This window comes from Stigmatopora argus, chromosome 11, assembly GCF_051989625.1.
Source record: "Stigmatopora argus isolate UIUO_Sarg chromosome 11, RoL_Sarg_1.0, whole genome shotgun sequence".
NCBI classification, from domain to species: domain Eukaryota; kingdom Metazoa; phylum Chordata; class Actinopteri; order Syngnathiformes; family Syngnathidae; genus Stigmatopora; species Stigmatopora argus.
The window spans coordinates 10,297,480-10,312,251 of NC_135397.1; the positions used below are offsets into that span (position 1 = coordinate 10,297,480).

The 14,772-nt window shown below is 40.4% G+C and overlaps 1 protein-coding gene across 1 annotated transcript in view; it reads right to left on the bottom strand.

The window, feature by feature from the left end:
* Positions 1–14,772, bottom strand: part of itga9 (integrin, alpha 9) — a 42,524-nt gene that overhangs the window by 2,899 nt on the left and 24,853 nt on the right. Inside the window, exons 16-27 of the mRNA XM_077612485.1 lie at positions 11,330–11,482; positions 10,532–10,608; positions 9,451–9,598; positions 6,259–6,345; positions 6,091–6,170; positions 5,487–5,570; positions 5,011–5,119; positions 4,832–4,939; positions 3,450–3,575; positions 3,250–3,369; positions 3,088–3,183; positions 677–796 (exon numbers count right to left, since the gene is read on the bottom strand). Coding sequence (XP_077468611.1) covers positions 677–796; positions 3,088–3,183; positions 3,250–3,369; positions 3,450–3,575; positions 4,832–4,939; positions 5,011–5,119; positions 5,487–5,570; positions 6,091–6,170; positions 6,259–6,345; positions 9,451–9,598; positions 10,532–10,608; positions 11,330–11,482 — 1,308 coding nt within the window. The remainder of the gene's footprint in view (positions 1–676; positions 797–3,087; positions 3,184–3,249; positions 3,370–3,449; positions 3,576–4,831; positions 4,940–5,010; positions 5,120–5,486; positions 5,571–6,090; positions 6,171–6,258; positions 6,346–9,450; positions 9,599–10,531; positions 10,609–11,329; positions 11,483–14,772) is intronic.

Sequence of the window (14,772 nt, forward strand, 5' to 3'; positions counted from 1 at the left end):
GACCAAAAGATCGGCGACCAAAAGACCGGCGACCAATCGACCGTGTACCATAAAATCAACCCAAAACGCGCAAATGGCATTTCGCTGTTCGCCACGACGCCAGAGTCAGTAACTGGACGTAATGTAATCAAAAGCAGGCTTTCAGCTGTTTAGCTCAGCCAGAGTTTTTTTCCCCACCAAAGAAATTCAATAATTTGTATTGGAAAAATGATTAATACGCGTTGTGTATGGGACAATGTGTAGTGTGGGAAATTGTGTTGTTGGCCCTAGCATCACCAAAAATTATGGCTTTAATATTGACCCACTTTCAGTTTCATATTCCGACTTGTCGCACGATAAAGTCAACGTGTCTCGACTAATGTTTTCCATCGAGTCTTACGTTCACTGCCAAAATCGTTGCCTTTGATGACCTTACCTTCTATTACATGATCGGTTTCATCTATGCAGAGGCAAAACTGTTCCAAAGATTATTTTTCTAACACAATTCAAATACTAATGAATCTTTTTGAGTCTGGATGTTTGATTTTTGAAAACTTTGACAGATTCTACGATTTAATTAGTGTGTAAAAGTATCGTGACGTTGGGACTTTTGCGAAACGTAAAATGTACAGACCCTAATTGTATACCCGGCTGTGGATTTTGCTTTAGCAAAAAGTAAAATGATGTTTAACTGTACCTTCCATAGCAGCACAGCGAGCAGCAAAAAGATGAGGATGCCCACCAGCAGACTGATGGCGATGATCCAGCCCACCACATAGCCTCTGGGCTCCTGACTGTGTAGCGCCTCAAAAATCAGCTGCAAAACACAGATACAGTAAAATAAACATAACAGAAAGGATATCAACATTTAGAGGGAAATAGCTGGAAATTCCTTTTACGTTTAGCTGCATGGTTTGGAAAGGAATAATTGCGACCTGATTTACTTAAGTTCAAAGCTGCATTTAATGTATAAATGTATGTAGAGTACAATATCAACATGTTATCAGTCAGTACCTCATGTACTTTAATGAGTTTGGGTCCTGTTTCTGAACTATTTATAATTCAGATTTTGAGCTGAAAAACTAGACGACTACATTCAACATGTTTTCTGATAAATGAAGGTGATTTTTTGGTCACTAATATGTAACTTCATTCATCTTATAAGGTCAGAGGATCACTAAATCATCCATTCCCTTTGTAAAATGAATGTCTTCACATATCAAGAGTATTTTTTTTCTTTCCTCTGCTTAAGAGTGCTTTTCAGTACATTGATCCACTGATCATCCATCATTGTCAGCCATGTGCAGTTGGTTTAAAGAACACTAGAACACTAAAGCTTCTGTTATCATCCCTTTACCACTGTTCGATTTCCTCACTGTGACTTCTGCTTCCCCCATATTGAAATAAGTGCTTTATCTTGGCATCAAGAAGTTTGCAATTCCCTTTCACAAATCAAATTACTCCGAATGCTTTCATGTATTTACAGTGCATTCACTTCACTCAAATAAAAAAAGAACTTTGTTTCTCAAACAACTCGAAGCTTGTCTTCATGCTGGCAAATGGAACATCATGAGATCTGTTTATTTACTCATGCAAAAATGTTCTAGGCCAAATTATTTCCATTTTACCAGAGAATAAAGGACACTCCCCAATGACACAAGCTGTACGACGTCATAGTAAAGGCAGCTGCCTGCGCTTTGAAACCCAATTACGCCGTGAGCTGGCGAGAAAGTGCGAAATGAAGATTCTAATCTCTTTACCAAATACTTTCCCACATTAACGCATTCTTTCGACTTTAAGTTCAAGAATTCGACAACTGTTGCAACCTGCAAGCGGTTCCTTTTGTGAATGAGAGTCTCCGTGTAAAAGTTAAAATGCTAGGGATTTACTGTATGTCCCTGTGTTTACATGAAACGAGTAATGAGGAACCCAGCTTGTTGGTCAGTGGCGGCGGGTAATGTAACCTGGGACCGCAAATCCAACTTTACTGTGGATGTTTATTTACGACTTGTGATGGTGGAGGATGGGGCTAAGCACAGATGAGGTCAGAATTCCTCTTGCTGGGTCACTATAACGTAATTTTTTGAGAGATGGTACCTAGAGGATCCGGGGGTCTTCAATTTAATCTTTTGAGCCATTCAATCAGTCGGCAAATGACAGCACGGGGTCTTTTGGTCTTTGTATGGGATTGAGGTGCCACCATTTATCCAAGAGCCTCAGCTGTTCAATGTCAGGCTAGCCTTTAGCGTTCAAAAGCAGTCTTACAGTTAAATGTGGATTTGGAACAGTAACAGAAATGAAACAATTGGAAGTCCATACACACACAAAATCAAATGCAATTTTTAGAACGTATTAGCATGTAAGTGTTTGTTTTAATTTGAAAGGATTTTAATAGTAAATTGATCAAATAATATACCATGGAAAACTGTAACTAATTGCATTTTAATATAAACCTATGAAAAAACCCTCAAAATATCTGATGTTGGAAGAGACCTTACAAGACATTTAAAAAACACACAGAAGTTTGACATATTTCTTCCAAAATTAATCTTTTTAGAAGCCTAAAATTCCAAGTAACCTTAGCAAAAGGATTTACTAAGATACTTTTTTTTTTGAAGGTGAGATGAAATAACTTGATTATAGTCAATATTTCTGGTGTCTTCTTTGTCTGTATTGTTAAAGCACGTGTCAAAGTGGCGGCCCGGGGGCCAAATCTGGCCCGCCGCATCATTTTGTGTGGCCCGGGAAAGTAAATCATGAGTGCCGACTTTCTGGTTTAGGATCAAATTAAAATATAGATATATTACATTTCCTGATTTTTCACCTTTTAAATCAATAATTGTAATTTTTTAATCGATTTCTTCTGTGTTTTTAGTTCAAAAATCATTTTGTAAAATCTAAAAATATATATAAAAAAAGGTAAAACATTGTTTTAGATCTATAAAAAACTGAATATTCAGGGCTTTTAATCCGGTTCTTTTAATGCATTTATTTAAAAAAAATCGAAATATTATATCTAAAATGGTCCAGCCCACATGAAATCGAGGATCGTGGAACTTTGACTTCTTGTTAATTACCATTCAGTAACACTCATACATTTGTACTCACAGAGATATCTTCTGGCAAGCCTTTCGGGACCTCCACCGTCCTATCATTTACTTGGACGTGGGCTCGCGTCACAAATTGCACCACAGAGGAAGTATCCTGCGGAAAAGATTGCATTTAGCTTTAGAAGATCACAACGATACGCACGCAGCGAGCAACTCTTACCGTCTTTAGAATTTCAGTATTGAGCAACAGTTTGATATCTACGTTCAAAGCTTCTTCTTTTAGCTGTGGCCCCAACGTGCAGGAGATTGTCATACACGCTCTTCCAGGCCGGTCACAGTCCTGAGACAAATCGTAAAGGGATTGTAATGAGCAGACAGAAACAAAAACTACTTAATTCTGAATGCATGGCGCACAGTTACCAGGACTTTGCGGCCTGATTTGGTGAAAAAGGCAAATAAAGTGTAGAAGATGCTCTCTCGGTCCTGGGGGATCATGCACGGTGCCGGGTTCCTATGCGGGGTGCAGTTTCCGCGGCTGTCGGCCACCTGAACAAAGACATGATTTTTGATTCCCTATTCCAACATAGTATAATTGATGTAATTTCAGAAGAAACGTGTTAGAGTTGAATATTTCAGTGACAGCAACGGTTTCCGTGACCTAAAATGATCTGACCCCACTAATGAACTGAGTTGGGGAAAGTAGGAAGTTTTCCCCAACATAAGGTCTCTCATATGGAGTGATTTAGAGGTAGCAAGTTTACAGCTGAGCCTCCCTTCCCCCTCTAGAGAAAGCTTCTCATGTTGCCCTTTCTTCAGTCTGACCCGAAGCTCTGGAGGTGACACTCCATGGCTTCCATTGTCAGGGTTCATCTGAAATTCCAGCATTTATCAAGAAAACACAATGTGACCCCAAATCTTTACAACACCAAACTGTCAAATATTATCAGCACAGGGTAAAAAAAAAGAAGCCCTCCACAACCAATGTATTGTACGATTGGAAGCTGATACGACTGCATGAAGAACCCATTTTCCCAACTTCCTGTCTGCTCTGCTACCACACAGCACGGGAGACCGCAAACTTCACAAAACATTGCTTTCTTATGTGCTGCCTTCATCGTGCCATTTCTGCCGCGATGATTCATCGGCCCTAAACCTGCTGGAAAAACCTATTTACACGTCAAGTGAGAAAGATTGAGGGATTTGCACCCCCCAAAAATGAGGAACATATGGGCCAGGAGACAAGAAAGTTTATCAAAAATAAATGCAGGAATATATACAAACAAATAGATGGCTAATAAGTCAAAGTGGGAATCTTTCTGCTGTCTTTGAGGCAACAATTTTAGGCATTTTGATGCCAAACTGGGAGCAGCGTGGCACATTAGTCTGCTCCTCAGGTGTCCCTTTCCCATTCCGTGCAAACTGTCTGATCCCTTAAAAGTGATTCCAGATGGGCTCAAGGAGGGTGGGATATAGTCAAACTCTGTCCGCCCATTCATAGTAAATACAATTAACAGCTTGAGCTCCCCCATGATCTACCTCAATGAAAAGGCCAATGCAAAGGTTAGGAAAATATCGCAGCCAACTGGGAATATTGTGTTCCTTTATCCAAATGCAAAATCTCGTGAAACCAAACGATTGGCCGGCTTCAGTAGCAACGTCAACAGTTTTGACTTATCGCCTCACACCACAAGTTGTCAGACTGACAACGAGATGAGGAACGGGCAAAAGATGTTGCTGCCTAAAGTTGTATCAAAAAACAAGTTGGGATTTGATCTGGAAATGAAACCACTGTTGCCTTTCACCTGTGTTTCAACAATGTGGAACATATCAGCTCCATTGCCAGCCAATCGGTTGGGGATCCTGATATCCACGGTGGAGCCTGGTAGCCGGCTGGGCCCGTTATTAATCACCTGGAACACAAAGAGACAAGGCATGAACGCACTTTGAAAGCTCAATAAATACAGATGACTGCCTATGTTACCTGGAAAGTCACATTGAGAGGCTGAAAGCTACACTCCATGCCTTGAAGCTGGACAAAGCGCGAGGCATCGATGGAGTTTCCATACGCAAAAGAAGTCGGTGTCACCACACTGTAGGACCGGGGAGAAGTCATGTTTACATTTTTATTCACAAGTTAGCGATTTATAGTGGTATTAGCTCCATGCGAGCATCCCTTCTACACCGTAGTAGTTGTGATAAGAGCCAGATGGTCTGTGACGCCTCCCCTCGCGTTACAGACAGCAGACACAGCCGCCTTATCACATGTCAAAGTTCTGGCGGATTTAAGCTGTTTTACATCTCTCTCTCTCTCTCTTCCTTTTACCCGGTGATAAAACATTTTGAGATAAGGCCTTTCATGTTGATGTACACCTCCGGTGCGACTCCCTCGTTTCCTCACTCCGGCCACATGGTCATCCCGCTAAAGTATTAGCGCCAGCGCTTTATATGGTTTCTTACCCAGTAATCGTTGTGTCAGTCTCATGAATCAGCGGGATGGACAGATCCAGATTATTGTCCGAGAGTTTGTGCTCAGGATTGGCGCTGCAACAAAGAACTTATTTAGTTCAATTGATTGGATCATATTCTAACGTTCCAAGCCGAAAACATGACATGCAATCGTAAACACAATCTAACATGATGTATCGTTTGGATGGGAGTACAGTAATACCTCGTTTATGGCGGTTAATATGTTCCAAGACCTGCGTCAATAACCGCAATGTAAGTGGAGTGCTTTTATGCTGTGTAGTTAATATTATTTGGACCTTAAAAACCCTCTCTGTATTGTTGTTTAACACTCAAAAGTAGACACAATAATTGTGACTTGTCTCTTTTTCCCCGTTTCCTGTTTGTATTATTGTTCCTACACAAACATTTTATTTGGATTTGTCTGGTCCAAGCCGCCATGTGGTGATTCCGCAATAGTCGAAGTGGCGAGGTATTACTCCCTAATGTGTACAACTTCATAGCGTCGTATTTAAAACTGTTTTTTATTGGTCCGACCAAAAATAAATATCGATTTATTGCGTCAGTGTACTGGAAGAAACGGCAGGTGAGAACTAACCTCTTTGCTTGCACCAAAAACTGCAGCGTATCATTTTCCCCAGAGAGCTGACTTGTGTCAAAAAGGACTGCAAAATGATACTGAAGAAGCAAGCAAAGATGGTGGCAATAATGAAATGTTTCAAAAATTTTAGCACAAAGAATGTGTTCACAGATGGCTTGGACCTACTTTAGTCTGAGCCCTCATGAAAGGAAATCCCACACTGCATCGGAGGAAGTCCAATTCGACAAGTTCACAGGAAATGCCCTTCTCTTCCTGCAAAAAGAGAGATAGAACACATAAGTAGGGGGGCTGCCAGACGGACTGGAGACGGCGAAGGTGACGTGGGAATTGTAAAAAGGAAGCCACTGTATAGACAAAGCTAATCATGACCGTGCAATCAGTTCTGATAGCAGGTGAAGTTTGTCAGTGGCGGCGTGTGTAAAATATAAAGGCAACATTGTTGAAACACCTGTTCATTGCACCAACGGGAAGTCAACTTAAAAGGGTCGGGCAAGACATTCTCGCCTAATAATTGTTTATCCACAGTCGAAGTTCAAATCCTGCCCGGCAACAGTGCGGCATATGTAACAACCAGTCTGACATTATGCTACTAATACCTGTACATGTGAGGTTGCTCTTGCACAGCATTATCTCATCTAATACAGGGTAATATCAAATATTCTAACTTTACAAAGATAATAAGGCCCAGTTTTGATAGGGAGATTAAACTAGTGATGATAGTTTTGTGGCTGGTGAGTTTATCTTGTTATACATTGTTTGATTTTATACATGTGCTATATCGTACAAAGAATGTACAAAGCGGAGACGGTGCGCACACACACACACATTCACTAATCTTGGCGGGTGGGTAAATTGGCCAGGTTCCAGACTGTGTGTTTGGAAGCTTGTCTAAACAATATGGAGCTCCACCGGCTGCACTGTGTAAACATTCAGGCCCTGACCTTGCGAGCAGTGAGGATTCGTATAGCAAAAGGTTCACCGGGAGGGTTTTGGCCGAGCTTGTGGAGTGGGAGCATGAACGAGGGCAGACCGTTCACAAGCGTTCACTCCCGTAACATTCTGCTGGGGGGTCAGACATGGAAGATTTCTGAATGCACTGTTTGAACAAGTCTTTTAAATATACTTCCAAAAAGGCGAAATCAATAAGCAGTAAGCAAGACTGGTGACCAGAGCTGGGCAATATAACCTGTAAATTGTTTACAGCAGCGAGTAAAAAAATAAATAAATGGTTAAACAAACATTTTCTGTTTGCATTCAACTGTAAACAAAAAAAAAAAGACAAGCATCGCCCGATAAATTGCAACATCCATATTAGATCATATCGCAATATACGCTTCAAGCCGCATTTCCTCGATCCTTGCTATGGTTCTGCTGATCGAGAAGGCTGTGGGAGTCTACCATGTCTTCATTAACACAACTTAAACAAGCCCTTTTTTTCATGGAGAGGTGGGGGGCAAGCACAACTGGCAATGATGGAATTTCCTCTCTTTCCTGTACTCCTCCCTACAAACACCACCCATCCCTTGGGGCTGTGCGCACAGGGGGAAAGGAGGCCTGTTTACTCATCACCCACCTGGCGGCCCTTGAGCGAGAGCAGAGCACATACATGTGGCGTGAACTGCTTCCATGGGGAGCACTATGAAAAGAGTCTGTTTATTCAGCACTTCTTCTCTTGCTGTCTTCTGGCATACTTTGTCTGGCCTCACGTGAAAACGCGCGCCCGCATTCTCACAAATACCAGGCCCGTTAAATGTCGTGTAACTGTTTAGTGTTCGTGAATTTCATAGCAAGCCTCAAATGGAGTAAGCGCATGAAGATGACAATAAACAGGTGGTGTCTTTTGGGGAGGGATGTAGCCTCCCAATGTGTAAACATTTGGCTTTACGTGGTTGCTAAATTACTAAACTAGTTTTGATGATCCCATCATAAAGTCAAGTGCGTTTAGCTGCTAAATAAAACACTAAATGCTGTACGACCAAAATAAGCATCTCGAAATTTAAAAGGCCTTGATCAGCTGGAGACAACCTAGAACTAAAGGCTAGATTTGTCAATCTCATGACTGGCTATCTCAATATATAATTGAATCACCAATCCAATAGCAAATATAAACAGCTACGATATGCTGTCCACTTATGCTGATCAAACGAGAAATAGAACCCGGTGTTGTCACTACCATCGCCAAAGATAATTAAATTGCAGCAGAAGGCAGAAGCATGATTGCCCAAGGATTTTAACAAGTAACCTATGTGTTTAAAATTGAAATTTGAATTCAAACGGGCTCCACCTAACTGAAATAACCTTAAGTTAAGATACTTTTTTCTTTCTATTTAAAAAAAAAAATAATTTAGCTTGTCATTTTCCAAGCAGCTATTAACATATTCCACTGACAAAGCCTGCCATTCTTGAAAACAAAGTAAGAGTGATTCAAAAGATATTTAGCAATGATCATGATTCTAATTGTATTAAGAGGAAAAAAGAGCCCATTTTCATGCATTAATTGAAAGAAAAGGCTGAAGCTACCACAGCTGCCAGCAATGTTGTCCAAGCAATTGGCTTCCGCAGATTTTTGACAGCGTTCATTGCAACAAAAACAGCCAGCTATGACCCCCCTCACTCTTAAATCTAAAGACTAGACAAGTTCATGCTGGGTTTACTGGAGGAAATTGTCACTGGGGAGGATAGAAAGCTGCGCAACTAAAAAAAACAACACTCATCATCATAATTAGAAATGTTTGAAAGCGCAGTTAATGTGATCAATAGCTATTCTGTCAGTGCTTCATAAAGCCATCCTGTTTTTTGTGCAGCACATCATTCGGGTTCCTGCACCAAATGAGGCTTTGCAAAATCTGGCAACCTGACGAATGAGGCTTCGCAAAATCTGGCAACCTGACGAATGAGGTCAGTCAGGACATTAAATTAACAAAGGCACCCTAAACCTGCTTTTCTAATAATACACGCCCTCACCTCATTGAATTGAATCTATTCTTTATTGTGTGTTATTAGACGTGAGCTTTTATCCATCATTGCTTGCTTGGTTCTCTTCCAACTAATGTGATCACAGGGAAGGGTTGCCACTGGGAAACCCATCTACATATAAGAAAATCTTTCTCCCAGGTATCACAGGAGATGGCAGTGGGTTGAATTTTATTGGTAATTAATTGTGAATTTCCATGAGTAGCCGTTCTAATCAATTTTGCATGACACAGTGCAGCGCAATGAGTTTTAAAGATGTCAAAATCACCATTGGAATTTGTGCCCACATCTAGGACCATCATCCATTTATTTCAGGTAAGTCTTCATTTTAGTAAGGTAAAATGAAGAAAGGGAAATGGCAATCATGAAAACCTAGAAACTAACCTTCTGCCAGAAGTTGATGTAGAAAATCTCTCGGGAGAAATTGAGATAGACGTTGGTGTCGTATGCGTCATCCCCAGCGTTGGAGATGGTCAAGTTCAAGGAGACATTCCTGACTCCTCCCAGAGCCAAATGAGGCCTGATGTGTGCCCTGATTGGAACAGAACGTAAACAGTGCAGCCAATAAACTATTGTCTCAACAAATCTGAACAGTCACAGGAATAGATATTAGCTCCTAAAAACCTACAGCATTAGGTAGACCTATAAACATTACCGACAGCCTATAAAAGAGCGTCAAAATACATGTTTTGCCGTTGTAAAGAGAATGCAATAGTTCAGTTTCCATTTGCAGACAAATCTGTCTAAGCCTCAAGTATATGAATTAGCATTGTGTCTAATATTGTTTTTTTACATTGTAGTAGGACCCCTCCCCCCTTTTTTTCCCAAAAACCTTCAACTAGAAGCACACTATTTAACATTAACAAACTTTTACTAAATAAAAAAATGATGACGCTCTTGAATAGGACATTTAGGACCACAAACACGTCGCTTGAACTAAGAAACAACGCCAAAATGAATCCAAGTGGCCACCGATTTCAAAGACAACCAATTGTGGAGGTGTCTAAAAATCCTGCATGCCAACAGGTGGTTTCCACTTATACAAAAGAAGGAGGATGAAAGTAAGAAAACATCTGCCTGAGTATTGGAATAAAATTTCCACATGTCCATAAATAATATAAATGACAAAAAAAGGCCACATGAAGAGAAGCTAGCAGCATCTTTTACTACAACAGACTAAATCTTCTACAAGATTATGTTATTATAGGACTGCTTCATTAAATAAAACGGGTCTAAATGTTATCATTTAAATATTAGAACCTACAAGAACAAATTACTCCAACTGAACATTCATAGAGTAATACTGCATTAAAACAGGGAACTCCCTGCGCATGGAAAAACACATGGATATCCTCCAAGCATGCGTCATGATGGACCCACACCCACAAGGGATGATGTGTCCTCTTTTTAAAAAGGTCCAAAACAGAGACTGGATGAGACAAGAAGGACGTAGCTTTGTATTTACCCAGAAAGCAGCAGCTTCCCATGGAGACGTAGGTCTGCAGCACAGTCATCTGACAGGCAGTTCTTCTCAAACCAAGTCTGAGGACAACAAAACATTTCAGCATGACTTCCTATTGAATATAGGGGGCAGTGTTGTGTAGATGTTGGATTGGTATCTATAGAAAGTTAGGCTATTTTTTTTTTACACCAGTCCAGCTAATTCACATTGGGAAAGTTTGATCCTAACAGATCAGAAATTTGAATTCTATGGCATTCATGAATTTCTAATTTTGTTTATTTGTGGATGCTGAAATGTAGAAACCTTTCCATTTTTTTAAGACATTTAGCCCCTCTTGAAAACAGATGGGTCAAGTTAGTGGAGACAGCCTTAAAAAAATGTGTCAAGTTGGTGGTGACAGCTTTAAAAAATGTGTCAAGTTAATGGTGACAGATGTAAAAAAAATAATAATTATGTCACTTGGATTCCCCTCAAGGAAATCTCATATACATTATAATAAAATGGGAACCACCACATCATTAGGATCTTAATGTGTGCTCCATTCTCAGTTGCATTTATGATTTAATAACTGGTGAAAACGCATTTACACAACACTCACATGCATAATTGGTGCAGGAGGATCCCTTCCTAATTTTATTTATTTAATGTGAACTTGTTTTGATGGAAAGGGATAATATCTGTTTGCAATTAGGTGAAAACCATAATAATTTTGTTCGGATGGGAATGAAATTCCCTTGTATTCCCTGTAAATCAGCTTGGCAAAGCCACAACAAGGCTTACCGTCTTTTTAAAGTCTCGTACCTCATTCCTGACTGCAATCTTGTTTCCTTTCCTCCAGCGTAGCACTGGGGTGAGGGCAGGCAGGTCTCCCTCCTGGTGTCCACTTATTACATGCTTCCCCAGGCTGTAGGCCACCTCAAATGTGATGGCTGTGAACACCTCTTTAACATCCTTCTGTAAAAAAAAGCATCAAAACGTTGCTGTGATTTCTGCTTTACTAAAAAGCTGCTCACAACAACCCATTCTTCTTAATTGTTTGTTAACGATACCCCCCTTAGTTTGATTTTTTTGTAGAAATCCAACACACAAGGCCTAATCCACATTGAATGCTTGCAAAACAGGATGTTTTATTTCATTGCTTTTATTGTCGGATTTACGCAACACACTAAAATGTACTGAATATAATAAAGTGGGGCCAAGTTTGGAGTGTAGTAATCTGAATACACTCAACATTGTTTTTAACCTGATGGTTGTGAGAACTATTCTTCAGTAACCAGCAGCTCAATCAGAGACCACGTGAGAACAGGTTTGATTTGGCATCACCTTTGGAAACACGCTGAGAAAGAAAGTGTAGCTACGTTTGATCAACTCACATACTATCTTTATTAGATGACAGAATAATACGGAAAAAGCTTTTTTTTCATCTCCTTTGTCGGTTATATATAAAGAGTGGGTCAGGTCACGTTGTCTCAAAATCAACAGTATAACCACGCACAGGCTTCATCAGTAATCTAACCACGGCGTGCCAAAATCCACAATGAAAACACCCTTTATTTCCGGGCATCACACACTCACTTTTGCCCACTTTCACAAGATTTTCCATTGACCGCCCACCCATCCGTTTTACTCACACCGGCACGCGGCCAGTTGGGCTCTGAAGACAGTGAAGATCATGAGCGGTGAACCCACACAGCTCATCACTACTGAGAGAGTAATAGCAGGAAACAGTTTGTCTGTTCACGTCCTGCTCATTACAGCAGGACGTGAACAGACAGAAGATTTGGGTCTGCTTTGGGAAGCAGTGCAACACACAGATAAAGAGCTGGCAATGGTGATGATATATGTAACTGTTAAAAAAAAGGCTCTGCATAGGATGATTGATCTCCACTGATACCGTACATTAGGTGAAAACTCCAGTTCTGGGTTTTCCAAATTACTTTTTTGTCAGTCTTTGTCTTCAATTCTAGCTCCAACCTCCTATAGTAAGTTTGAACAGTTTTTTCCCCGTCCTACAGTTTACTCTGGCAACTTAGGTGGATACTTAACTCTTCTAATGCGCCTAACGACAATAAAAGTCCAATTAAAAACCTGAAACACATGCTTTTTTTCATCCTACTGTTTTTGCAGTCATTCAGTGCCCACTGACACGGAACTACATACTATCAATAACGATAAAACAGCTGGTCGGAAACAGAGGTCAGACTTCAGTTCATCAATGGACTGAAGATTGGCGCCCCATTGGACACACACAGTGTTTTTGGGGCTGTGTTGCCTTTCACTTGGAGAGTGGTAACATGACCAGTGTTGGAGTCAGCACATAAGAAGTGGCAGTAGTCTTGACGGCAAGTGTCTCCACCCCAGAAGCCATTAAAGTAGCATACTTCAAATGGCCCCTGTCCACTGGCCCCTGTGTGAACTGAACCCCCTGGGACTTCATTCCTCAGGCCCTGTAGCCCCTAAAAGTCTCATGCTTATCTCACATTTTCACAGGCCACATGAGACGTGAGGGTTTAAGCATGGAATGGGGCATAATGACTTGTGTTTTTGTACAATTGCATGCTGAAAGAGTAACTTTTGTTTCTAGTCTACCACTAAATAGACCTAATCATTTCATTAAATGACTGTTATGTGGAGGGACTTGTATGTCTCCTTTTAACAGAACGCCCATTATCTTAAGAAACACAAGCTGCCTGATTGGGTAACTTTCACAACTTACAACTAGCTCACATCTTAGGCGCTAGAGACTGTTGGCTAATACTCTGCAAATCTATGGTACACTTATCCCTTGATCAATGCTCCCAATTGGCACCACACCCCTTGGCGCAAACACTTTTCTGATCCTGTGCCGACATTGCTCATAAGAATTCCTAAGGCAACCAGCGTAGTGTTAACTGCTGGCTAAATTCATGGACACAGTCAAACAACTGTTTGACGCAAAACAGTTGACAACAGAAAGCTTGTCATGGGCCATTTTTGCAACAAAGGCTTCCATAAGGTTTAGATGTCAAATTTTACAGGAACGTGCTTATAACCTATGTGTAGAGTTTGCAACTTACAGAGGGAAAAAGAAGTACTTATAGTGTCTGTCAGTTTTTGTGGCTTCAGTAGCAGCATGCTAACTCTCAAAAAATTTAGCAGAGGAAGTGTAGTGTGTCGGAATTTTTAGGGGCTATTTTTTTTTGCAGATCATCTGACATCCCCTTTGACACGGTACTTGACCTCAGTCAATAGGATGACCGTTTAATCCCTGACTGACGGAGCCGCCTGCCAAGATGAGAGAGAGGACAAAAGAAAGTCCCATGCTTAAGGAAGATCTGCTTGTTCAGCGGTTGGCAGCGACACTGCTCATATTTTAACACTGTCAAGGAAGTAGGATAAAAAAACAAACCAAAAAAACATATTGCTGCAAAGGGAGATGCATTTTTAGGACCCAGAATCCTGGCAACTTGACTTAAAACATTCAACAAACTGTTAGTCTACTACCCTACATGTTGCATAAGGATTGCATATATTTGTAAAATGAAACAGAAGAAGTGATGAATTTTGGGGTAATAAGGTCATAGGTCACATAGGTCAGAAAAGGAATTTCTGGCGGGTGCCTCTCGTTTTAATAAGAAAATTTAGATTTACGATGTACTTTCTGACTCTCACATTTTGGTAATTCAAAAGTTGAATTATGACAAATCCATTGTTTCTTTAACAAAGTCCGATGTAGCCTTTTAATATATTTTTTCAACTACTGTGATTCATTATTGTGATAAAAAAGGTGATATATTAATATTTTAGTTTTCCCTATACAGTTTCTGTGTGTACATCATCCCCAGTGGGTTTCTAAAAAAAACAACACTTGGATTGAGCAGGCCAATAGAGGTTGGCAAAGATTTATTTTGAAATAAAAGAAGCTCATTAAAAAGGTTCAAATGACTGCGCGGTAACAGTAATCCCATATCCCATCTCAATAGTGACTTATTCATGCTTCCAGTCACACTGTAGCCCAGCAGGAAGTATTTTATTTCCAACGATTCTTTGGCAACTGTAAATCCTCAAACCTAACATGACAAATGTTCTTGTTCCTTCACTTGTGCTGTTCTTTTCAGTCCTCTTCCTTTCCATATCTGCATTCATGTCATGAAATCCCAGGATGCTTGCCATTTCATGTGTTATGAAAGAAAACAGCCTAGGCACCAAGCTTTATCAAAAACACCACCTCACTATGGAGCAAAGTTTAAGCCAACGTTCTGTTT